Source organism: Grammomys surdaster, unplaced genomic scaffold (assembly GCF_004785775.1).
Source record: "Grammomys surdaster isolate TR1022 unplaced genomic scaffold, NIH_TR_1.0 193, whole genome shotgun sequence".
In the NCBI taxonomy this organism is placed as follows: domain Eukaryota; kingdom Metazoa; phylum Chordata; class Mammalia; order Rodentia; family Muridae; genus Grammomys; species Grammomys surdaster.
In genome coordinates, this window is record NW_021604638.1 from 9,091,654 (window position 1) to 9,116,694 (window position 25,041).

The 25,041-nt window shown below is 49.7% G+C and overlaps 1 protein-coding gene across 1 annotated transcript in view; it reads right to left on the minus strand.

Moving 5' to 3' along the window:
- Positions 1-25,041, minus strand: part of Eya2 (EYA transcriptional coactivator and phosphatase 2) — a 94,471-nt gene that overhangs the window by 39,189 nt on the left and 30,241 nt on the right. Inside the window, exons 4-6 of the mRNA XM_028769769.1 lie at positions 16,318-16,385; positions 14,060-14,237; positions 5,828-5,970 (exon numbers count right to left, since the gene is read on the minus strand). Coding sequence (XP_028625602.1) covers positions 5,828-5,970; positions 14,060-14,237; positions 16,318-16,385 — 389 coding nt within the window. The remainder of the gene's footprint in view (positions 1-5,827; positions 5,971-14,059; positions 14,238-16,317; positions 16,386-25,041) is intronic.

Consider the following 25,041-nt stretch of genomic DNA (forward strand, 5'->3'; position numbering starts at 1 on the left):
TATGGTTCCGGGATCTGACTCAGGTCATCAGGCTTGCCCGCAGTGCCTTTACCCACTGACCTTTCCCGCAGGCCCTAATTTGCTGATTTAAAGTGTTGATAACTAGGTGCTATATAATTGTTTTTATTATTGTTCACTGTAGAGAGAAGTAGTACATCCATCCAACCTCATAGCTCCAGATCCACTTGGAGGAGAACAAGCCCACCATCAAGGTCAAGTGTCTCCTTGTCCATCCTCCTTTCTCCTGCCTGCACCCTAAGTAAAATCATCTCGGTGTTCCCAGACGAGTCTCACCTGCTTGGTAGAACTTATTCCCAGTTTCTGTTGGTGCTTGCTGATTGCTTTTGTTTTCTCTTTCTTGTAGTGTGCCTTCATTATAATCTCAAATTTAGTCTCAGCCCATACACACACACACACACACACACACACACACACACACACACACACAGAGCATCTTCAGAGATGGGGAGTGTGGACTGGATTGTCCCTGGGCTCCCTGAGAGCAGTACCCTCAGAATTCCACCCTGTGCATCCCTGAGCTGGATCCACTGTCCCCTAGATTCCAAATCTCTCCTTTTTAACCTGAGCACATCCTTAGGTTGTATTTTCTGAAGGGATGTGTGGAGAGTTACTTCCCCTAAATTGTTGCAAGATTATTATTCATATTTTCTCTTGGCTGTCAATACTCCTTAGAAAACAGTGTTCTCCATATCTTCGGCACCGTCCCTTCACTATGCTCTGGTGCCCAGAGTCATAGGTGACAGAGCTGGTGTTTCACTGGTCTAGTCCTTGCAGATCTGACTTTCTCCACTCACTTTTGCGTGTGTGTGTGTTTGTGTCTGTGTGTGGTGTGCTGAACACACACACAGACCGCAGGTCAACAACAAGTGTCTTCCTCTCTCACATATTTTTTGAGATGGGATCTCTCACTGATCCTGGAGCTTCCTGATTGGCTAGGTTGACTGGCCAACAAACCTCTAGGGATCTTCCAGCACAAGAGTTACAGAAGTGCACAGCCACACTCGAGCTTTTGAGTGGGTGCTGGAGCTTGCACAGTGAGTACTTTATCCTCTATCCTGGTTAGATTTTATTTTCAAACTGACCCAGTCTAGATCCAGTCCCTGGGAAGAGGGAACCTCAGCTGAAGAATTGCCTTTATGAGACCTGCCTGTGGCCATGTCTGTGAGAGATTGTATTGGCTGAAGATTGATGTAGGAGAGCCCAGCCCACCATGGGTAGCGCCATACCTAGGCAGGTGGGTTTGGGCTGTATAAGGAGGCTGAGGAGGAGCCAGTGAGCAAGCCAGGCGGCAGTGTTCCTCTGTGGTTTCCACTCGAGTCCCTGCTTTGAGTTCCTGTCCTGACTTCCCTCAGTGTGAAGTCTAAGACAGATAAACCTCTTCCTCATGGTCATGATGCTTATCTGAGCAAGAGGAAAACAAAGTACACACTCACTGAGCCATCTCCTCAGTCTGGAGTTTATTGTTTGTTCATCTGTTTGTTTGTTTCTCTCTCCTGCCTCCTGGACAGTGTTTCTTCTGTAGCCCAGGCTGTCCTGGAACTCACTCTGTGGGCCAGGGTGGCCTCAAACTTAGAGATTTGCCTGCCTCTGCCTCCTGAGTGCTGGGATTAAAGGTGCCACTACTGCCTGGCTTTTCCTCCTCCTCCTCCTCCTCCTCCTCCTCTTCCTCCTCCTCCTCTTCCTTCTCCTCTTCTTCCTCCTCCTCCTCCTCTTCCTTCTCCTCTTCTTCCTCCTCCATTTCCTCTTCTTCCTCCTCTTCTTCCTCTTCTTCCTCTTCTTCCTCCTCCTCATCGTCTTTTTAAAAAAATATGCATTGGTGTTTTGCCTGCATGTCTGTGTATGTGGGTATGCCATATCCCTTGAACTGGAGTTACAGATAGTTATGAATTACCATGTGGGGTCTGGGAATTGAGCCTGGCTTCTCTGGAAGAATAGCCAGTGCTCTTAACTGCTGAGCCATCTCTCCAGCAGCGTGTAATGTGTATTTCTTATTATGGGACATATAGGCCATGTACAAAAGTTAGGAAACCACCTTTTGAGGAGTTCTTTTGTAGTTCAATATTTCCCATCTTAATCCAGCTGAACTCAATGCCTTGAATCAATTTAACTTAGAAGATGAATCACAGAATTACAAAGCAGTTTGCGTAGGTCTCCAGATCCATTGCAGGCTCCACTTACCCACTGAACTTTCTCTCAAGCAGGTCCTAACTTCATCGTCTCCCCTGGCTGACCCTCAGCCTAAGGTCCCTAGCAGGTGAGCTCCTGGGGAGATTTTGCTGGTCTCTATCTATGGCTACTACAACTTTGGCCTGAGTTGATCCCTAAACCACTCTAGATAGATCTGAGATTTAAATCTGGGGTCTGAAAGAAAGCCATAGTCTCATGTCTGGGGCTGTTAGTAGCCAAGCGGCCTGAGGGGAAGAGAAGGCTCATTGCAGACAGAGAAGCGTCCAAAGCTACCCCAGGACTTGGCTTCAGTGAGAGCTGGAGCAGGCTGGAGTGGTCTGAGGGGTACTTACGGGGCAGGGCCGTTGAAAATGCATGGCGTGGGACTTCTATCTCCTTCGCCACATGAGGAGAGAGGCCTAACAGTTTCCTTGTTCCACTTTGCAGGCTGGCCCTGTCACCTCTCTGACGCTCCACTGCCCGGCTGTCCACCACCTTTATGCTCCAAGAGAGCTCTGTATCTTTTATACGCACTCTTGCTTTTACACACCAGCCAGCTCAAGTTGCTTGCTGGCACCTGTAGCCCAAGAGTCTCATCTAACACGTGCTCAGACCCTTCCACTGCAGCCCAGGCCTCTCTCCCGGGGGTCTGCCATTCAGGAAACTGCCAGAGACCTAAGAGGTGTGAACCAGCCTGCTGACATTAAACTCAGAAGCAAAGCAGTGCTCACACCTCGGTGCCCGGGTCTCACCCGGAGAAGCAGGTGTTTCCAGAATAATATTGCCCTGTGAGCCCCACTTCCATGCTTTGGTCCTCCCCATCCCCCTCAGTGGCGTGGAAGAATGTCTCTCTCCACTCCCACTATTCTCATCAAGAACAGAAGCTAGGGCAGGTGAGTGCAGAGTTCTCCAGAGGGGAGTATTAACACCCGCTGTGTTGCTCTATACTGTTGAGCTGTTGGGGTCATGCAGGGATTTGGGAGAGAGGAAGGCAGGCCACAGACATCAGGAGCCTTTTTGAAAAGACCCAACCCCCAAGGAAGGAAATGTAAGGGCATCCCCAGTTCAGTGGAACCGTAGCTTTAAGATGGGGGGGGGAGGGGGCCAGTGTTAGTGACCAACTGCTCTTCAGGAGGTCATGAGTTCAAATCCCAGCAACCACATGGTGGCTCAAAACCATCTATAATGATCTGCGAGTGGGGGCCAGAGGTGAGCGGGGATGGAGCAAGAGGGACAAGGGAAGGGGGAAAAAAGACTGAGGGGAAGCCAGGCACAATGGTACTGACCCATACCCAGCACCAGGAAGCCGAGGTAGGTGAAAGGACTTGAAGCTTGAAGTTGGCCTGGGTGATGTAGCGGGACCCTGTCTCAAGCCCCATCCCCCTTTGAAAATAAGAACAGAAGCAGGGTACTGTGCACACATTAGGAAACTGAGGCAGTAGAAACGCTGGCCAGCCTGGGAGACACAGCTGGATATGGTAGCATCCCTTTGGACTGGAGGCTGTTTGGGAGGCTGAGGGAGAAGGATGGTTTGAGCTCAGGACGTTGAGACCATCCTTGGTAACAGAGTGAAAGCCCATCTCAAAGTGAAGGGGGTGGGGCCTGAGGGAGGGGAGGCAGACCGCCCAGGCTGAGGGTGGTTGTCCCTGGCAGAGACCTAGAGTGTGCTGTTTGTTGATGACTAACAGAGTGAGGTTCACGAGGACAATATTTTCCAGGATGGAACAACAAAGCCACAAGCTACAGTTGAAGCTGCGCCAGTGGCACGGGTGGTACCAGATGCCTCAGTAGTGGGTGCTCCTGGCCTGGGTCCCCACAGGTCTTCTGATAAGGGCATCCTCACCCCCCCACCCATAGGATGTCAACGAAGGGACAAGCCTAACACTTAAGTTGGGCCTTGGTCTGACCTTGGGTCCAGTGGTGTTGGGTTCTCTGCCTGCTCCCTGGTAAAACGACACCCTGACGGTTCCTTGGTAGTTCCCTGGTTTGCATTTCGTTAATCCTTGGTTTGTGTGTGTGTGTGTGTGTGTGCGTGTGTGTGTATGTATATATATGAATGTGCAGATGTATGTTTACAAATGTGGCCAGATAGCAAAGTCCAATGCTTTTTTCGATTGTTTCTCTATCTTACCTTTTGACATTGAATCTGGAGATCGCTGGTTGGCTAGAATGATCTGCCCGCTTCTGCCCTGAGCCTGCCCTGTCCCCCAGTCTGGCTTATTACGTGGATGCTGGGAATTTAAACTCAGGCCCCTGTGTACAAAGCTTCTCACTGGCCGAGACATCCCTGCAGGCTCCTCCTGGGTGTTGCAGCCTGGTCTCTGTGTCCCTCTTATCCTGGTGGTTCTGTGGTTCCTCCTTTTGCCACCAAAGGCTGGTGGCTGATGCTCCAATGTCCTGATGCTCAACGGGGCCTTTCACGGCTACTGCAGTCTGGTAACAGTTAGGCAGATGGCCTCTCACTGAGCACGTAGGCTTCAATGCTGAGGACGATGACAGTGACCAAGCTTTGCAGTTTTATGTTCTGAGACTACGAAAACATTGTGACTCTCATACGGTTCTGGGAGCTAGGCTGGGGCTCAGTAACGAAATGAATTTCTACCCGCCTATTGGATGGAAATGCAATGTCAAAGACTTTAAGGAATGACAAAGGTGCTCAAGAGGTCTGAGTTTGTGGCTGTCCTGTGAGTTGCCCAGGAAGGCAGACAAAGGTGCCACAGTAGTGCCACAGTGTGTTTGATATGCTGGGAACAAGTCCCAGAGCACATGGCAGCTAACAAATAGAGCAGGGTAGACCCTTGAACTTGCTTGCTTCCCTGTGTACACTTGGGTCTATCTCAAGGGCATTCATGAACCCTATGTCCCCTGCCCTGTCTTCCTCCCCTAGGCAGGCTGGCTGAGGGATGATGCTCATATGTGACAAATGCCAGCATGCCCTCCAGACCAGCCTCCTCAGCTCTGGCTGACCACTGGGACCTGGAGTCCCCATATCAGGTGGTGTGACCGAGTGAGCCTGGCAAGCAGCTTGAGGAGAAAGGTTCCTTCTAGTTCTGCTTCTGTCCCCAGCCTCAGAACATCCCAGCCTGAGCTGCTAGGGCCACCCTGAGGATGTAGACCTTGGGCCAGCCCAAGGTTGGGGCAAGTTGGGCTTCCTAAACTGTCTCCGCCTCTAGTCACTTGGTCTGGGATGAGACCTGGCACTTGTCCTTACCAAGTGTCCCCACCAGTGTACTTCAGTTGAAGATCCTGCCCATTACCTCCTAACCAGGGGCTCCCAGGGTATAGCTCCCTTTGGGGTTCAGCAGCCTAAGGGGCCTGCTATATGCCCACTTCTCTGGCTTGCCCAGGACCTATGGAGTTAGAGCCTCTGAGAGGGCCCCATGCTTCCCCAGGGGACTCAGATGCCAGAGGTGCGAGAAGCATGCTCCATGCTGGCTCTCAGTCTGTCCTTGCCCAGCTTAGTCACCCAACAGGGCTCTATGCAGTCCATCTAATTCTTCTGGGTTCCTCTCCCAGGGTAGTGGAGCTCTGTCACTGAGTTGTACTTAGAAAGTGCAACTGACCAGAGGCTTGGAGAGCCTTGGCCCTCAATCGAGATTCAGTGGTCAGTTTCTCCCCCCATGAGATACCCCTTAGTTACCTCAATTTCATTGTCCCCTGCCGGGGTGGGGTCACTATTCCTCTTTGACCGGCCCCGTAACTTCCCATCGGAGGCCCGATGTGGCCTGTCTGTGTCACCCTCTTTTGCTGGTGTGGAGGGTCCGTTGTGTGGATTGTAGTCTCCTGGGGAGAGACAAGGATGATATATGAAGGTCAGCCGCTTGACCAGGTGTCTCTTCCTGGGAAATATCACACCATCTCCATCATCATGCGACCCCCAGAGGAGACCCTAAAGGGCACCAGAGGTCAAGATTGTAAGATTAAACCACTGGTCACTGCCATCCATACCATGATGACTTTCTTCTACCCAATAGATAGGAGGCCCAGTTTCAGGTTCTGGGCCTGACTAGAGGATCAAGTGCTTTAAAACCCCAGCAAAGGCAGGAAGCATAGCTCAACTGGTGAAATGCCTGCCGTGTAGACCCAAGGACCTGAGTTGGATTCCAGAGGGTGAGCCAGTGCTAGAGAGACAGAGATAGGTTTGGCTCAGGGCTGGCTGGCCAGCTACTCCAGCCTAATTGGTGAGCTCCAGGCCAGTGAGAGACTTTGTCTGAAAGGAAGTGACACTAGAGACCGTCATCTGGTTTCTCCACACAAATGTGTCTGTGCGTGTAAGGTGTTGGGTGGTGCTAGGGGTGTTACGTGAACAGTCTGTGAGGGAAGGGGCATCTGCCCAAAGATCTGGAAGAAGTGAAGGAGGACTGACCTACTACAGTAAACAGCCCATGCCGATGGCTTGAAGTCTCCTCCGTGGACAGAAGGAAGAAAATAGAAGCCCAGAGGGAGATGAGCTTCCAGCAGTTCAACCCCAGGGGCATACTTTGAGGGCTTGATTTCCAGAGTGGTAATGGTGGGACTTTTCAAGGGTCCTCAGATCAACTGGGGACACACTCAGAAAGGTCTGCAGTCCCTCCAGACAGTAAGCTAGACAGGCCTCTCTTCTTTATAAAGTTACAAGTCTCTGGGACCGCATTATGGCAATGTAGAAATACAGCCTCATGTGCCTAGTATCAAGAGAGCCTCCCCACCCCCCAGAGGCACATGGCTATGTGTGGCTTAATGGGGTTGCTGACCTGGGGTCTCTACAGATTAGTGACAAGATCTGGGCCTGTCCTCGGCAGCATAGTGTTAGACCCTCAGAGGACATCCTGTTCCATTTTCTAACAAAACAACTTTAGCTTCTAAACACGTCCTGTAGAGACCAGCTCTCTTCCGGCACGGGGGGCCTGGTGGGAGGGGGGGCCTGGTGGGAGGGAGGGTTGGCTTTGACTAAATGCATTTGGAAATGGTTGAGTTCTGCTTCCTTTTCCCCCTAAAGCCCAAGGGACTCCAGTTTGTTTCCTTATCTATAGAGCTCCTTAGTGACTAAGGGACACATGAGAGAAGAAACCCAGTGTGGTGTCAGGGATGGAGGGGCCTCCTCCCGCCAGCCAGCAGCGGACCCCAGCACAGAGTCAGAAACAGCTTTCTTCAGGAGGAAGAATTTCTTCTAAGCTCAGATATTTGATTAAAGTAGTAAGAGCAGACGGACATCGTAGCTGGTCCTGGTGGTATGGATGTAACCTCAGCTACTTGGGAGGCTGAGGCAGGGGGATTAAAAGTTCAAGATGGTCCTGAGCTAGTGAATTCAAGGCCAGCAACTTAGTGAGACTTCGTCTCAAAATAAGAAAGTGAAAAAGAGTGCTGGGCTGTAGCTCAGTGAAAAGTGTAGCTTGCCTAGCAGGCTCGCCGCCCAGGCTCCGCTCCTCACTGCTGAGAATCAGTGGACAGCACGTGATCTGTCTCGTGCGGATTCGTTGAAGCTATGCTGGTCTACTTCGGTCTGTTACAACAAACCCAGCACGGATTGGGTGACACAAGCAATACAAGTGCATTCTTTAAGATTAAAAAAAAAAAACATAGCCCTCTCTCTCTCTCCACCTGGTTTGGAGGTTTTGAAATGCTAAGCTTGCAAATATCATAAATTATATAAATTGAATTCCAATTTTAAACCAATTTTTGCATCTTTCGGATAAAGACCCAATCTTTAGTTTTGGTTACTATCGTTTTCTTTAGACGTATTTCTGTTTACGAAGTGTGTGGCCTGGGGTTTTCTTCTCATGGCCTTGTCCAGCTTCAGGCTCCAGTTTGTGATGCCCTCAGAGGATATCTCAGGAAGTATTTAACTTTAATTTTCTTAGATATTTGTATAGAACAAGTGGTTCTTACTAAAATGTTCAGCAGAATTAACCAGCAAAGCCTTCTGGGAATGGCATTTTCTTTGTGACTTCTGTTTTCCTTTGAGGCACGGTCTCATGCAGCCAGAGCTGGAGCACACTTCATTACGCAGCCAAGGATGACTTTGAACTCCTGATCCTTCTGCCTGCAGCTCCCCAGTACTGAAATTACACGTATGCACCATGACGCCTGGTTTTATGTGGTACCGTGATGGAGCCCAGGGCTTCCTGCACAGAAGGCAAGGGTGTCACCAACAGAGGGTGTCACCAACAAAGGCATTCCCCAGCTCTGTTCAGCTTCAGCAACACCAATACCACCGCCACTGCCATCACCACAGCTGCCTTTGCCGCCGCCAGCACCAGCACTAGCGCCAACAACAGCCATGTAGCTCACTGGCTACACGGCTGTGTAGGGAGCCACTTGCATCTTGTGTGAGGCAGGGAGTTTCTATTTTACATGGAATCCACATTTTATCTACATTATCAACTCAGGCACAATCACAATGATGTCACCCCTCTCTTTTGTGGTCCCCCCCTTTATTCTGTTTTCGCCTTTTGTTGATTCTCCCCTGGTCTCTTATTTCTGTGCCTCCATTTACTCTGGGGTTACTTTGTGTCTTTTGAGAGTTTCTTAGGATAGATGTGGTCTCGGTGCTAGAGAGATGGCTCAGCAGTTAAGAGCACTGGCTGTCCTTCCAGAGGACCCGGGTTCAATTCCCAGCACCACACGATGGCTCATAAACATCTGTGACTCCAGTTCCAGGGGGTCATGTCCTCCTCTGGTCTCCATGGGCTCAGCAAACATGCGGTGCACTCATACCCCCCAAATTAAAATGAATAGTATTTTTTAAAAATTAAGAATGATGATGGGTTCCATTTGTAACCCCCTTTCTTCTTTTCTAACAACCATGCTAGTTCCCTTTGCTGTTTTAATGACATTCCATACATTTTGATATGCTGTGTTTTTGTTTCATTCAATTCAAAGTACTTTAAAATTTCCTTTTGATTCTTTGACCTCCAGGTTGCATAGAAGTGCATTATTGAGATTCCAAACATATGAAAAGTTTCCAAAATGCTTGCTACTTATTAGAGATTTAATTCTTCTGCCACCAGAGGCTGGGCTCTGTCTTGGATGCTGGCTGAGCTGGAACCTGCTCTCTGGCCCAGAGTGCGAGTCTATTTCAGGATTGCCCCACGTGCTGCCGGAGAGAACACACTGCTGCTGAGATGTGCTGTTCAGAAGTCTGTTATCACAGCCTCTCCCTTCCATTCCACAGTCCCAGTTTTCTCCTCCAGAGAAACTGACCAGACGGTTGCTCTGCATCTTTCCAGAAACTTCCTATGTAAATATGGACGCTATCCTACACTTTTATTTAAGAAAACTCTGCCGGGCGGTGGTGGCGCACGCCTTTAATCCCAGCACTTGGGAGGCAGAGGCAGGCAGATTTCTGAGTTCGAGAGTTCGAGGCTAGCCTGGTCTACAGAGTGAGTTCCAGGATAGCCAGGGCTACACAGAGAAACCCTGTCTCGAAAAACCAAACCAAAAAAAAAAAAAAAAAAAAAGAAAAAGAAAACTCTGGGGACACATTTCACACAGAGCTTTGTTTTTTCTTTTTCTTTCCCATGAGGGTAGGGTAACAGTCTCACTGTGTGGTTCAACCTGGCCGGGAACTTACTATGTAACTCAGGCTAGCCTTGAACTCATGGCAATCCTGAGTGCTGAGATTTTAGGTGAGAGACAAGGTGTCTGGATTTTCATATGTGGTTCTTTTACTTCTCTCCACCTATGATAGCAGTTCAAAAAGGGCGGCTTAGACAGATGTCATTGTATGATGTCATTGCAGTCCTCTTTTTCAGAGCTGCATAGTATGTCACTGGTGGGTGTGTCACTGTTTATCTAACATGGGTCCTGCTAAACTCTACTATGTTATACCTAGTCTTTTGCTCTGATATTAACTGCAATAAGGATTCCTTTGCTTAAGTGTTTGTATTTATGTGGGAGCTGTCTTCAGGATAAATTCCTAGCTGGGGAATAGTTGGGCTAAAGGGTGCATGCACTTCTAATTTTATTAGATGTTATCAGATTGCACAGAAAATCCTAAATCTCTTCTTGGGAACTTAACATTCTCTTATTGGCTGAGGGAGGTGGTTTAAGAAGTTAAAAAAAAACAACCTTGCAACTTTCTTTGAGTACTATGGAGCACATCAAACCACGGGAAAGAAGCTCTGGCCGTGTGTGTCTGTTCTCTTGGGTCTGGACAGGTGTTTAGACACTGCTCTGCGCAGCAGGCTACCCAGAGTCCTCTGCACGCTGTTGGCATTTGCACAGATGTCGACACCCATCAGAGCAGTGTGTCTCTCTCAATGTGTCTGGGAGAAGGAAAGTGGTAGAGCCCATATCGTGGCAAGCTTGAGAGCCAGTGGGATTTGTCAATCAAACTACTGGAGTAGCTGGGAAACACCGGGTGCCTTAGATGGGTTTGAAAGTGGAGTTTTGTGGAAAACACTAAAAGTCTGCATATGTGCACATATGTGTGTGTGTGCATGTGTGTATGTGTATATGCATGTGTGTGCACATGTGCTAAATGTTCTTCTTGTGCAACAGACACCGGGGGAAAAGAGGCTAGGCACCCCGGTCAGAGGTTACAGTTATTGATGCTATTATATTAAAAACTTATTTTTAGATTTGTTATTTTTTGTACATGAGTGTTTTGCTGTCTCTGTGCATCATATGTAAGCTTCGTAGCCTTTGAGGTCAGAAGAGGGTATCAGATTCCCCGGGTCCAATGGTTGTGAGCCACCATGTGGGTGATGGGACCTGAACTCAGGTCCTCTGAAGAGCAGCCAGTGTTCTTGCTCTTAACCACTGAGCTGTCTCTTCAGCCCTGTGATGCTATTTACATTTCTGTGAGCTCATGAGACACAGGAAAAGTGACCTAACCTTTTATTATTATACCTGAGGCCAAGGAATAAATGACCTTGGGGGATATGGGAAGGACACTGCAGAGATGTGATGAGTCCCATGTTTGCTCCTGATGGGACCCAGAGAGGACCTTGCCACAGAACTCAAATCCTCAGGAAGGGCGACATATAAGTCAGGTTCTCCCTTGAAATCTGGATCCACTAGCCCGTCTTCCCGCCAGTAGCTCCCCTCCACCCTGATTTCCCATCAGCCCCTTGTTCTCTCCTTTGTTGAAACCAGCACACAGAGACTACATTCAAAGAAGCAGAGTGCCAACGATAGTCCAAGATCAGGAAGAGACTTTACTAGACTTCATGTTCTTTCTCAGAAGAAGATGATTTGAAGCTGCTGAGCGAGAAGGACAGTGTGTTCGGTAAGTACTCGGAAAGAGACTACGAAGATTAAAAAGCCATCAAGCCAGACGCTCCCTTGAACGCTGACTACAAAATACTTGGCCAGGTGTCTCCATTCTTCTTCAGGACAGGGATGCGGAGCTCTTCAGGGAGGGACATGAGGATCTGTATCCACAGCCACACAAGAGCCAGAGAGAGGGGGCAGGGCTCTCCTCCCTGCTTCTTCCTTACCCTTTAAGCAAGGAATGGCTAGTAAGGAATGTCCGTAAGGCATCAGGCTGCTGAGCCCAAGAAAAGAGGAGGAAGGAAGGCTGGCATAGAGGCCCAATCCTATAATCCTAACACTTGATGTGGAGGCAGGAGGACTGGGAATTAAAGGTCATGCCTTGGCTACATCTTGAGTTCAAGGTTAGCTTGGGCTACAGGAGACTCTGTCTCAAATAAGACAAAACAACAAAGGAATGAGACTCTATTCTGGGTGCCCCTGTGACCCAGCGCCTGAGGGACACTTAGTTTGCAGAATAGCTTGAGCACCCTGCCACCCCTCCCCCCCACTGCATCCTGCACTGAAACTACACACATGCTCCTTACCAGACAAAGCAACCTGTCACTCCACCTCACCCTCCCCTAGTTACTCCCTAGCAACCTCACAGTAACTCCCTTTTGTGGCCAAACACATCCTGGAACGAGGGGCAGTGGTCCAATCTGGATTGGTTTTGGTACATGCACAATAAGGGAAAGTGTCCCCTGAGTGACCTTTTGAAAAAAAAAAATCTTCTAATTACCATCTTATGCCTATGCATGATCAGGCATGTATATGATTAAGCCAGATGCATCATGGGACAGGATATCTGCAGCAAACCAAAGGTTTATATAACCGAGACCTGTCCATGAAAACAGAAAATCACCCCAACTCTGCAACTAATTCCTCCTCCTCCTCCTGGATCTGGAAACCCCAGAAGTAGCATGGGGCTCTTGAGCAAGCTTGCTGGAGCCCACCACTCCCCTGCAGTGTTTTTACACGGAGCTTTTGCTTTGCTCCCAAATACAACCCCTGTGGCTTTGCTACTTCTGAGCGCTTCATGAATTCCGTGAACAAGACATGAAGAATCTGGAATCATCTGGTGCAGGCAGCCATGCTGGTTAGGAAGCTGCAGCGTGAGGACTGCAGGTTTGAAAGCATTCTGGCCTGAAGATCTCACAGCTGAGGTGTGATCCAGGACAGGGATGTGGGGGTACCCACTGTCTTCTGGCTCTGGAGTTCTGGGTTTCCTTGTCCCTCCCCTTCCCCTTAGTCTATTGGTTCTGGTACAACACTGACTCTACTCTAGCTCCAGCCATGGGCATGAGACCCAGAGCCTTTTCCACCCTAGCATTGTACCTAAGCCACAGAGGCTGACCGTAGGATGGGCATGTGACTAAGTCGGCCAACAAGAGTGCTCTAGGGCTCTGGCGGAAGGATCTAGAAGGAAAAAGCCCTTCTTTGTGGTGATGCAGCAGGCAGGATAAAGTCCTGAGATCAGAAACCAAGGCTCAGCATTTTGTTGGAACCCCTGACCTATGTCATGCTGACCCCCCCAACACTGCTTGTAACCTGTGTAACAAGTGATGTGCTTTTTTTTTCTTTTGTAAACCACTTTTTTTCTATTTTCTGGACCCTAAAAATCTTGTGCAATACAGGGTTTCCCTAAAACTCTGGTGCCTCAGGGTTGTGTGAGGATCGTGGAAGGCTGAGAAGGCTGAGACCCGTGAGTAACAGCAGCTGAACCTCCTCAGAGAGAGTGGACACCGGAGGGCAACCAGCTAGTTCCCAGGCAGAGTTATCTTACATTGAGTATGTGTGTGCAGTGCCCACAGAGTCCAGAAGAGGGTGTCAGGTTCCCCCGTGGCTGGGATTGCAGGCAGCTCTGAGCCAGCCAAGGTGGGGGCTGAGAACAGACTCACCCCTGGAAGAGCAGCAAGTGTTCTTCGTAGTTGAACCATCACTTTAGGTCCCCCATCCCCCACCAGCCCTGCCCGCTGCGAGCTTCAGAGAACATCTCAGTGGAGCATAGCCAGTGAATAGGAGCTCAGCATAGAAGATGAAGCCTAGCGGGCCCGGGTTCGAATCCCAGCCCCACAGTTACTAGTCCATACTTGTTACTCTGACCTTTACTGTTCTATGTTCTGTGGAAGATGTGGCTGCGGGCTGGGTGTGAGAAGCCCTTCTCTTGTGAGGACTGTGGCTTGTCTTTCTGACTAGAAATTGGAATTTGTAAATGTATCCATGAGACTATTTGCAGTATACTAAGATCAAAGGGACAGCGTCCCAGGGCTGGAGAGATGGCTCAGTGACTAAATACACTTGGTGTTTTACAGAGATGCCAGGTTTGGTTCCCAGCACACACATGGTGAGTCACGACTGCCCGGGGCTTCCAGCTTCATGCCATTAAAACATACATACATTAAAAAAAAATTAACCTTAATTTAAGGATATCTTCAGAGCCCCCTTTTTGGTAGTTGTTTAAACTAAGGACTGTCTGGGAAACAGTAGGTGTTTAATAAATGCCTGTTACCAAGGCCAGAGAGGTGACGAGAGAACACTGTGCAAGCCTGTGCTTCTTTTGGACCGTGGCTCACAGAACCTCTTCACCCGGGAGCTCAGACCACAGGCAAGTGAGAGGCAACATGAGTGTACTTACCGGCCAGCGACTCCGAACTCTGGCTGGGGACATTGTGAGGAGCCTCCTGGAGGACGTAGGTGGATGTGGAGAGGGGCGAGGAGCAGAGGCTGCTGGCAGGGACGTAGGGCGGGTTGTACGATGGGCTGAAATACTGGGGGTACTGGTTCTGAGGGAAGCTGGGGTAGGAGGGGTAATCCTGGCAAGAGAAGAAAGGGCAGACGGGGTTGAGTGAGGTACTACGGCGGCCCAGGCTCCCTCCTCAGATCAAACACCGACCATCCATCCAGACAATCAATGTTTGGCTTTCTCATAAATGGATTCTGACCCAAGAGTCAAGTGCAGGTGGCACCAGCTGAAGACACGGAGGACAGAGGGATGAAGCCACAGAATGCAAACAAGGGTGGCCGTGTTGGCTGACACAGGACTGGGCAAGATGACCCACACTGGGAAGGCTGAGGTGGTGGGAATCCCCATCTGAACCTTCGTCTCCCAAGGGCTGGGAGCTGCGGTGTGGACCCTGAGTCCAGCCATCTCTAGAACAGCTCCCCGGGTCGGGGTAGGGTGGGGTGTGGAGGTGGGGGAAGTCCTTGACACTTCCTGCCTGCCCTGCCCCCAAGCCGTAGGATTTGAGAGCCCAAGGGTCAGCCTTTGTGGACGACCCTGAAGAACAGGAGGGTGACCTTGACCGTCTCTTGGTCAATGCTGTGTCTCCAGCCTGAGAACTGGGCCTAGCATTCACCGTGACCTTAGAGACGTGTGAATGAGTGGAGCCCAGACCTGGGGTTGAGGAACATTTCAAGCACATTTCAGGGAACAAGTTCCAAACGGAGCAGTCCCTAGAATATCAGGGTCCAGAATGTTCCCCCAGCCCCAGCTATCATACTTTCAAATACAGCCAGTCAAGATCCTCGGCACCTCTATCACCTTCATCACAGCTACCAAACAACCATCATCACCTTCCCCCCACCATCACCATCTCCAACATCACCATCATCACCACCACCACCATCACTACCATCAGTGATTCACTCACAAGAAACTCATATAAAGTTCTGGGCCCCAGCTCATATCTGCTAAGTCAGAATTACCAGGGAGTCTGAATTTGTGGCAGGGCCTTAGAGTGAAATGGTCAGATATCTAGAGCTAAGAATTGCATCTGGAAAGTCAGATACAAGCTTAGGGTTTGTGTGTGTGGAGCTGGAGGGGAGAATATTTGTTTTTCGTACTTTCGTGTCCTAGAAACACAGGAGCCTTTTGTTTTGAAAGGATTTCAGATTTACAGGAAGAGGGTCCTTTAGCATGTCTCCCCAAAAGTCCCAGAAGCAGGACCCAAGGCCTTGAGCATGCGGGCAGACACTCTACCACCGAGATACACTGTCTACCACTAGTAGGTTAATTCTTTTTTTTTTTTTTTTTACAAATGGTTTATTTACTTTTATTTTATGTGCATTGGTGTTTTGCATGCATGTGTGTCTGTGTGAGGGTGTCAGACCCCTGGAACTGGAGTTACCATTGTGAGATGCCATGTGGGTGCTGGAATTGAATCAGGGTCCTTTGGTAGAGCAGCCAGTGCTCTAACCACTGAGCCGTATCTCCAGCCCTCTAGGCTCATCATTTATATGTATGTGTCTGTGTGGGAGTTTGCCTGTGCGTATGGGAGTGTGTGCCCATGGAGACCAGAAGAAGGTACCAGATCCCCTGGAGCTGGAGTGGCAGGCAGCTGTGAGCCCGCTGAGGTGAGTACTGAGACTCCAACTCCAGTCTTCGGGTCTTCTTAACCACTGAGCTATCTATCTCCTCAGCCCCCAGTACATTTTCCACTTAGTTGTTTAAGACAAGGTCTCATGTAGCTCAGGCTGGCCTTGAGCATACTAAATAGCTAAGGATGACCTAGACCTGGTCCTCCTGCCTCACCGTCCCGATTGCTGGATTACAGGTGTGCACCACCACACCCATCAGATCCAGAAGGAGAAGGATGCATTGACCAGAGGCTCCTGGTCCAGGGAAAGGACTTAGACTGTACCCATAGTCCACACTCAAGAACCTCTAAACGCTTCCAGCTCAGGTAAGATCGGACCTGACATCTTGGGGAATCTTGTAATTTTATTTCCAATGGTATTTTTGTCCAATCCAGTCTCTAGAATCCCAAAACCCAGGGCTAAGAGACCAGCTTTCTGGTGGGGACTGTGGGTGTGAGGCGGTTCTGTCGTGCACCTTGAGCTTTGGGGAGATTTAAAGAAAGAGGGGAGAAGAGAGTTGGCAGGTGCCGTTTCTACCTGGTGCATGCTCCCAAATCCGGCCGAGTTGGTCAATCCGTTGGCGCCTTGATAGAGCCCAGCTGTGCCTGCGGAGGACAGGACAGGTTAGTCTTCCCATCAGGGAAGGCTGAGGAGCAGATGTGGCTCTAAGGCCTGGGGTCAGGGGTGGGGGTGGGGCAGAACCAGTGACCAGGAGCCACATCTCCCTAGCCTCAGTGTCTTTAGTAAACAAGGGGAGAATCTTTTTTGAGGGATTAAGGAGAGCAGTAAATGTGACCGCACATAGCCGGGGTCAGCTCGGCTTACTGTGGCTTTTGAAACATTGTTTTATTCTAGTGCAGGTGCGTGGATGCCTGCGTGTACCTCTAGGTCAGTGAACTTGCGAATTTGCAGGAGTTGGTCCCTTTTCCACCATGTGGATTCCAGGGGTTGTCAGGCTTGGTGGTAAGTGACTTAATCCTGCCGATGGTGGTAATGTGTTTTTAATACATTATTTATTTATTTACTTTCTGCTTTTTTTTTGTTTTGTTTTTTGAGACAGGGTTTCTCTGTATAGCCCTGGCTGTCCTGGAACTCACTCTGTAGACCAGGCTGGCCTTGAACAAAGAGATCCACCTGCCTTTGCCTCCTGAGTGCTGGGATTAAAGGCGTGCGCCATTATGCTCAGCTTAAAATTATTTATTTTTTTAAACTGTGGTTAAAAATGATGGAACACGATACCATTTTATTCACTTTAAAGTGTATAGTAAGTGGCATCAAGTGCATTTATATTCCATGTCACCATCATAACATCCATCATGAAGACTTCTCTAGAACATTCTAGAAAATCTGCAGAATCTTGTAAAATCAGAACCCTGTTCACATTTTAAAAGCCCATCACTCCAGAGCCCCTGGCAACTGCCACTCTGTTTGCCTGGACTCAGTTGGGCAGGGGGCCTCATGTAAGTATGGTCATGTAGTATTTGTCTTTAATGGTGGCTTCTCATTTCCTTCTCATGTCATTCTTGAGAAGGTACCACCTCCTTCTCGTTTCTCTGTGGGGAAATGCAGGCCGAGGACTGTGCTTTTGCAGGGCCGACAGGGAGAATTCTGGGAGAATCTGTATTCACTCATGAGTTCAAGCAAACAGGTCCTATGGTATAGGGGACAACCCGAAGTGACACATGTCTCATGGGGCCAGCAGAGGCCAGAGTGGCACAACGCTCTCCAACTGCTTCACAAAAACGCTGCCAGCCCAGACATCTATGTCCAGAGTCCCTGTCCTTCAGGTATGCAGGGGAAACGGGCGTCCACAAGCTATGTAGAACCCCAGATCTGTTCTAGAAGTTCTAGCCCAAGAAGGGGGCTCAAAGGGAAGGAGCAATCAGTGACAAAAATATGGAAAGGGATCAGAATGTAGGGGTGAGGCAATTTCCAGCCCTGCCCCCTCCAGGTTCTGATAGCACACAGTGGGACCTTTGTTAATCTGCTACCAGCTGTTAGCAACTACTGTACACAGGGTTTCTTAACTGTGTAAAATGTGCACTTTCAAAGTCAAATAAACCCCATGGCCACCTTGGGTCCCGCCGGGAAAGAGGAAAAAGTTCCAGGATGCAGCCTCACGGTTAAAACTTGACGTGAGGAAGATGAAGAGCTAAGCAGGCTGCCCAGGCAATCCAGACAGAGCTCTGCACCAGAGCAATCAGCCTGTCACCCCCAAGCCTGCCAGGCTCCAGGGAGGCCCCTGGAATGTCCTCAGAGGAGCCACACAGGAGGCCTCCCCACCCTTCCCCCTTGTTAACTTTATGTGAAGCTGCTGCCTCTACTGCCTCTACTGTAACATAGTCACGGAGTGGATTGTGGGTGAGGGCAGATTCGAAGACAGCTTCACCTGTTCTAGGAAGGAGACCACTCAAGACCAACACAGAGGTGGGCAGTCAAGGGGCATGGTGACAGATCCAAAGCTAGTCCTTGGCCTCTGCCATAGGCTCTGCCTGCCATCCTTGGAGGGTGAGCTAGCTTTCTGCTTCTATTTTCTCTCATGTGCAGAAATGCGCATGCCTGCCTACTCTCTGCCCATGCCCAGTATGTACTCCGATCGAAGGAAGGAATGAGAAGGTGTCTGTCAAACGGTTCCATCAGTCACCTCCCCAGGACCTTGGGGACCTAGAGAGATCCTGAATGGTGATTGGGGAAAGGGTGGCATCAGGGAAGGCTTCATCTGAACTAAGGTCCAAAAGAGGAAGAGGAAGGAGTGAGACAAGGAGAGTAAGAGACAGACACAGGACCCCACTGGGCCTCTCTCCTGACCTCCATTACACAGTGGCCCCTTAAAGGATTAAGGGCACAGACTTTACCCAGCCCCGTGTGACCCTCTAGGATCCACTCTGACCTTCTGAGATCCCATGCTGTCCAAGGCTGGCCTGCACACATGCATGAGAAGAAGGCCTGGGTGAAAAGTCTAAGGCTAGCCCATTTTACTCAAGGTTATCTCTCTGGTCCTGGTTGAAGGGACTCTGACCAGCTTAAGCACGTGTCTCTTATTCCCTGCCCTCTGTCCCTCTGGGGCATAAATAAATCTTTGTACTGAGAACGTGGTCTTGGGGGTCCTGAGCCAATGTTTTTTCTTTCACTGGTTGCCATGGTGACCCTACCTGCCCCAGGACAACTCCTTCTCTTGGGTGTGAAGCTGAGGAGGGCTGACTTAGGGCCGACTTGAGCAGGGGTGGTCACAGTCAGTCTCCCGCTCTTTCTCAGAACAGCCTGTTGTTTATTTTCCTTTTGTGATCAGGGTCATCTGAAGAATGGGCAGCTGAACAAAGCTTAATATGAAGACATCAGGCTAGCTCAGCAGGGAATCCCTCCTGGGCTAGGGAGGATGCAGAAAGATGGGGTAGGAAGTCTTGGGCAACAGTGCGTGGGGCCTGGAGGAGTTTCACAGACTCATTTTGGTGGTGGCTGTGAGACAGACATTGCTGGCTGGGACAGTGTGATGAGGGGTAAGAGGGCTGGAGGCTGGCAGTGGCCAGTCCTGCTGGAGCCCTCGCCCTTGTCTCCATCCTCTCTCAGAGACAGAATGCTCTCTTTATGCTGGGACGGGACAGGTTCTAGAGAAGAGGAGAGATGGAACGGGCAAGTTCCACTTCCTTGTTGTACTTTTACAGGGCAGGCAGGGCCAGGGATCTTTCTGTCTCTGCCTCTCCAGTGCTGGGGTTACAGGCAGTGCTGCCGTGCACGGCTTTTTGTAGGGATCTGAACTCAGGTTCTCACGCATTCATGGCCTGCACCTCTTTGCCATCCTGTCCTGAGACACAGAAGCAATTCACTCTGGGCTTCTTTTGTCTTCTGTCCCCTCTTTTTATAATTTCCTCTCAGTTCCCAACGCTCACAGGCAGAAACTGTGAGGTGTCTGAAAGGGGTTTTCTCCGTGGTGGGTTTTTTTTGTTTTTTGTTTTGCTTTTGTTTTTCTATTACTATAAGGAAACACTGGAAGCAGGTTAACTCTATAAAGAAAAAAGGTTTGACTAAAATCTTAGGCCCAACGTGCAAGATCAGGCTGCCAGGGTGAATGGGAAGGCCCTTTTGACAGACACCATGATGTTTGAGGCGTGTGTGTGTGTGTGTGTGTGCGCGCATGCGCGTGTGTGTAAATGAAAGATTACATCAGCAGGCAGAGAATGGGGTGGCCATGCTGGCTCATCTGTAACTCTCTTGTAGCAATTGAGAGAACCCATGAGAACTACCCTCTGAGCTCCCATGACCTAATGACCTTCCAATACCAGCACCCTGGGGAGTAACATGGGGATTCTTTCAGGACAAACTACATCCAGGCCACAGGGGGCACACACTCCCCTCAGTACTGGGTACATGCAAGCACTCAGGAAACAGGTGTCAGTTCTGTGAACTCTAGGGTGTCATCTGTCTCCCAGGTTTCATGTGCCATCAAATGGTTCTGACTTCATTGCCGCTGGCTGCATCCTCTATGCCCTGGCAGTACCCTGGTGACCTAACTCTCTGCTGGTCCTAACTGCCCAGAAGGTATGACACTCCTAACAAGGCTGCTGTGTGCATCCTCAACCCCCTGCCCGCGTGGGCCCTGGATGCCTTGGAGGAGATCAGGGAGGGCTGCCTGGTATAGGAGTCCCTGCATCGTGCTCCGCACCTGTCCTTCCTTCCCCAGCATCCAGCACGGGACTGCTGGCCATTTTTTTTTTTTCTGTCATGATAGGTGTGCCATGATTCATATTTCTTTGGTTGGTTGCTGGTGACTCTGAGTGTCCCTTTCAGGGCTTGCTGCCCTCTGGATGTCTTCTTTTTAAGGAGATGGTGACGGTTGCTATGGAAACTCCTCTCTTTCCAGGGCTGAGCCTAGCTTTCCCTTTACCTCAGCCTTTCAGGGCCCTTCACTCATTGAGATAGATGAGGACAGAACAACACTGGGCCCGCCACGGAGGGGTGCAGACGCCTGCTCTGGGCTGGCTGCATGGCAGGTTGGGAAGTGACTGGCCAGGGCCCAGGTCACGATGAGCTACCTGCTGAGTCACTTAGCACAGGTCATCTCTTGTAGTTCTTTGGGGCCAATCTAAAGTGATCTAGCTTCTGCGAGGTGGTGGTGCACACCTTTAACCTTTAACCCCAGCACTTGGTAGGCAGAAGCAGGTGGATGTCTGTGAGTTCAGGGTTAGCTTGGTTTACAGAGTGAGTTACAGGACAGCATAGCTAGGGCTATGCAGAGAAACCCTGTTTCAAAAAACCAATCCAAATTCAAACCCCTTCAGTAAAATGGGCTAGCCTTAGGCTTTCCACCCAGGCCTTCTTCCCAAACTAAAGTGATCTAGCTGTCATTCGTAGAGGGGACATCTGTGTCAGGCTTTGTGAAGATAGCCTTATGGAATAACTCTGAGTGGAATCCCTCCTCCATGTTACCCAATTTCTTTTCCCAAAGCAGAGGGGTCCGATGGTCAGGTCCACAGGATATTCAGGAGCCTCAGTCCCCTTTGTAATAAAGTCTGACTGAGGGGCAATTAAAACGTAAAGGCCAGCCAGTGAGATGGTTCAGTGTGCAACGGTGCTTGCTGCCAAGTCCAAGAGCCCAAGTTCGATCCTCAGACTCACGGTGGAAAGAGAAAACTGACTCCTACAAATTGTCCTCTGACACATACACAATTAAGTATAATCATAAATTTAGAAAGAATATTTTAAAATGCGAAGATTGAAACCCTTCCAGCAGGAGTGACAACTCTCTGGAATGTGTCGGGGGTGATAGGAACAGAGCTGGGGCAGGGGGCAAGGGAATGTAGGACTTTTGTAAAAAAAAAAAAATCAAGTTGGTGGGAGGAGGGGCCCCTGAAGACCCGCCCACTCTGGGTCCTAGACCCCGCCCACAGCTCAGAAAGCCATAGACTTTCTTAGGTCCAGTTTTCCACTTTTTTCCATGTGTTTGTTCTCAAGTTTATATTTTTAAGTTTGCTAAAGTTGCTTGTGTATTTTCTAAATACACAGGAAGACTTTTGGAGGTTTATGTATATATCTCAGGACACTTACATTAAGTAGGTAAATTATATTTAAAAAAAATGGTTCTTCGTAAAAGATCTTGCCAGAGAGCTTTTACAAACGGGGCAGAAGAAAGTGTCCTTGTGTTTACAGAGTGTAAGTGCTGCTTCTTCTGTGTCATAATGGTCTCAATCATCTCTTTCCTGAGCCCAAAAATTCTGTTCTCAATAATCAGTGTATTCTATACTTATGTACCCAGTATCCTAAACCTCAGGGCTAGAGAACACCTTTGGAAGTGTGCTTAACCCTCACATGTTTTAAACTGCCTTGTTCAACTTCACTCGAAGTTTGAGATACAGCAGAGAGGAAAGAAGCAAAATAAAGAACCCTATTTTAAATCCTAAACTGACTAGGAAACATTGCTAGTTCTGACTGTGTAGATTAAGTGCCATAGTTAAGGTTAAGGATCAGGGTGACCGAATGGCACAAAAACTGGGGCTTACATTTAGTTCTTCAGATTAAAAAAAAAAATCCTTTCTAATCTATGTTTTGTCTGTTCCTAGAAGGCAAAGCTTTGAAGGGCAAGAGCTGGCTGCCTGGCCCCACCCACCCTGCCATGGCCCCGCCCCACCTTGGCCCCGCCCCCAGCCTGGCCCACACCACTCTGCTCTGGCCCCGCCCCCCACTTCAGTCCTTCATCATGGGCTTCCTTCATTCTCCCCACGACCAACCACACATCAGTGGCACCTTCAGAGAGACCCAAACACGGAGCCTTCAGATGCCATACGCAGAAGAAGGGGGAAGGCAGGAGGGAACCCACATGTAATTGATGATTTTCCCTGACGCCTGTCAACAATCAGGTGATCTTTCTAAGTCCCAGTTTCCCTTCTGTGAAATGGGGCTAAACGTGAGTCGTTTGGTGTCTGACAAGGATTTTAGGAAACCAGGGCTCTCAAGGGCAGAGCTACCCGGAGTAGGTGATCAACAAACTATAGCTAGGGTTTTCATTTTTTATGCACTTGGCAGACTGAGGAGGAAGATCATGAGTTGGAGGCTAGCCTCGGCTACATAGTAATAGCGTTAAATGGTACTGAGCTCGATGACCTAGGTTGAGTTCTGGGCTCTGACACCAACAGGGATGTGTGAGCAGGGAGACTCAGGATTCCAGCCAGCCCTTGTGCAGGGGCTGAGTGCAATGGCTGAATAAGAATGCCTCCCACAGGCTCACAGATTTGAATGCTTGGTCCTTAGGGAGCGGTGCTACGTGAGAGGGATTAGGAGGCGTGGCCTTGTTGGAGTAGGCGTGGCCTTGTTAAAGGAAGTGTGTCACTGGGGGTGGGCTTTGAGGTTTTAGAACTCTCTGCCACTTCTCCAGCATCAAGCCTGCCTGCCTGCTGCAGACAGCCAGGAGGAGACTATCATCCGTACTGAGCAGAGCCTGAGCATAGGAGACCTCAAAGCCTGCCCACACAGTGATGCACTTCCTCCAACAAGGCTACACCTCCTCCTCCAAGGCCACACCTCCTCCAACAAGGCCACACCCACCCAACAGGGCCACACCCACCCAACAGGGCCACACCTCCTAATAGTGCCATTCCTTGTGGGCTCTCTGGGGGCCAAACCTATTTAAACCACCACAGATAGCACACACAGTATATGTTCCAATCCAAAGTGACAGTGAAGTCACACCATGATACAAATGCTGCCAGGAACACCTCAGGTCACTACATGGTCACTACATGTTTGGTTTTGAGTTAATTTCTGGTCAGTGTATGTCCACAGGTCCAGGTCAACTTGGGCTGCACAGGAAAGCTCTGCAGTTACTTTCCTCCTTCGTGCCACCCACAGTAGACAATCATGTGATTCTTCCACAGCAGGGGACTGCTTGTGTTAGTTTTTGGGTGTTTCGGGACTCTAATCCTGAGCCCAAGGACAACATCAGAGTTCAGACCTACAGAATATTCTTTAACCCCCTGGCTACCTGTGTTTAGAAAATAGGGGACAGTCTGGCAGAAGCCAGGGCGTCACCTCAGGGGAAACAGAGGCCTACATCTGGTTTGTGACGGGGTGACTGTCACAAAAGCCATGTTACAGTCTCTAGGCGAACACTTTCTGGCAGTAAGGAGACATTTCTCCAAACTGGTTCTTTTCGAAGAAGCCGGGCTCGGTGAAATGACCTCACAGGCAACCTGGGGAAGCCTCTGAGATCACATAGGCTGTGTCTGTCACCATCAGAGCCAGAGTCACATAAAACACTGTATGTGGCTGGGTCCTCTGCACAGCTCAGCCCCCACAAAGCTGCCTGCTCTGGGTTTTCAGGCAGAAGCATAGACACCCCACTGACCCACACATTCTGAGGGACTCCCCTAGTGCCCCCCCAGGAATAGGTGGAGGTCACTTAGGTGAGGACCATAGCCTCAGATCAAAGCCTCAGGCTCTGGGGTTCTCCAAGCTATAATTCACTACTCGCTCTAAAACCACACATTGCCACTGGAGAGTGATGTTTGGAGCAGCTGCCAACCCTGGCTTTTATCTCGGCGGGATTTACTTCTGCTTCTCCTGTCATGGCCTTCTGTCCTCATAGGTTAAATAATCCCAAAGTCTCTGAACGGGGTGTTGCTCCCCGAATTCCCCTCCTCCCCCCACTGCTGTCACGGGGTGGGTGCGGTGTTTTTAAGCCTTGGTGACCTTGGAGCTGCGGCAATGCTTACATCATAGCTTTGAGGTCCTGGCCAGACAATGTCCACCCATGCCTCCTACACAGTCTGTGTTTAAGATCTACACAGAGTGAACACTGGGCCAAGGTGGGAGGGGCTGCTTGAGGCTCCTACTAGCAGTCGTGAGACATGTCAGGGTTAGACTGCTCTACCTCACCGGTGTGATCTCCATGCCCCAAATGAGCTGACAGGGCTTCTAAGAGAATGTACAACCCAAAGGAAGGGCCGGTCACTCAGATACTTCAGCAACTTTCAGTCAGTGTGGTCTGGGAACGTGGCTCAGTCTTGTCTAGCTTTCACAATGCCCTGATCCAGTCCCCACTACCACACACACAGGGAGTGGTGGTAAGCCTGGGTGTGAAGGCTGGAGAATCAGAAGTTCAAGGCTATCCTCTACTGCACAGTGAAGGCGAGGCCAGCCTAGGCATGAAACCTTGCCTCAAAAAACTAAAAACAAGACAAATCAACCAAACAAAATACATATGCCCTGATCTCTCCTCGGCCCTCCCGGATGGCCCTGGGAGAAGGGGCTCTAAGGAGGCAGCTGTGCCAG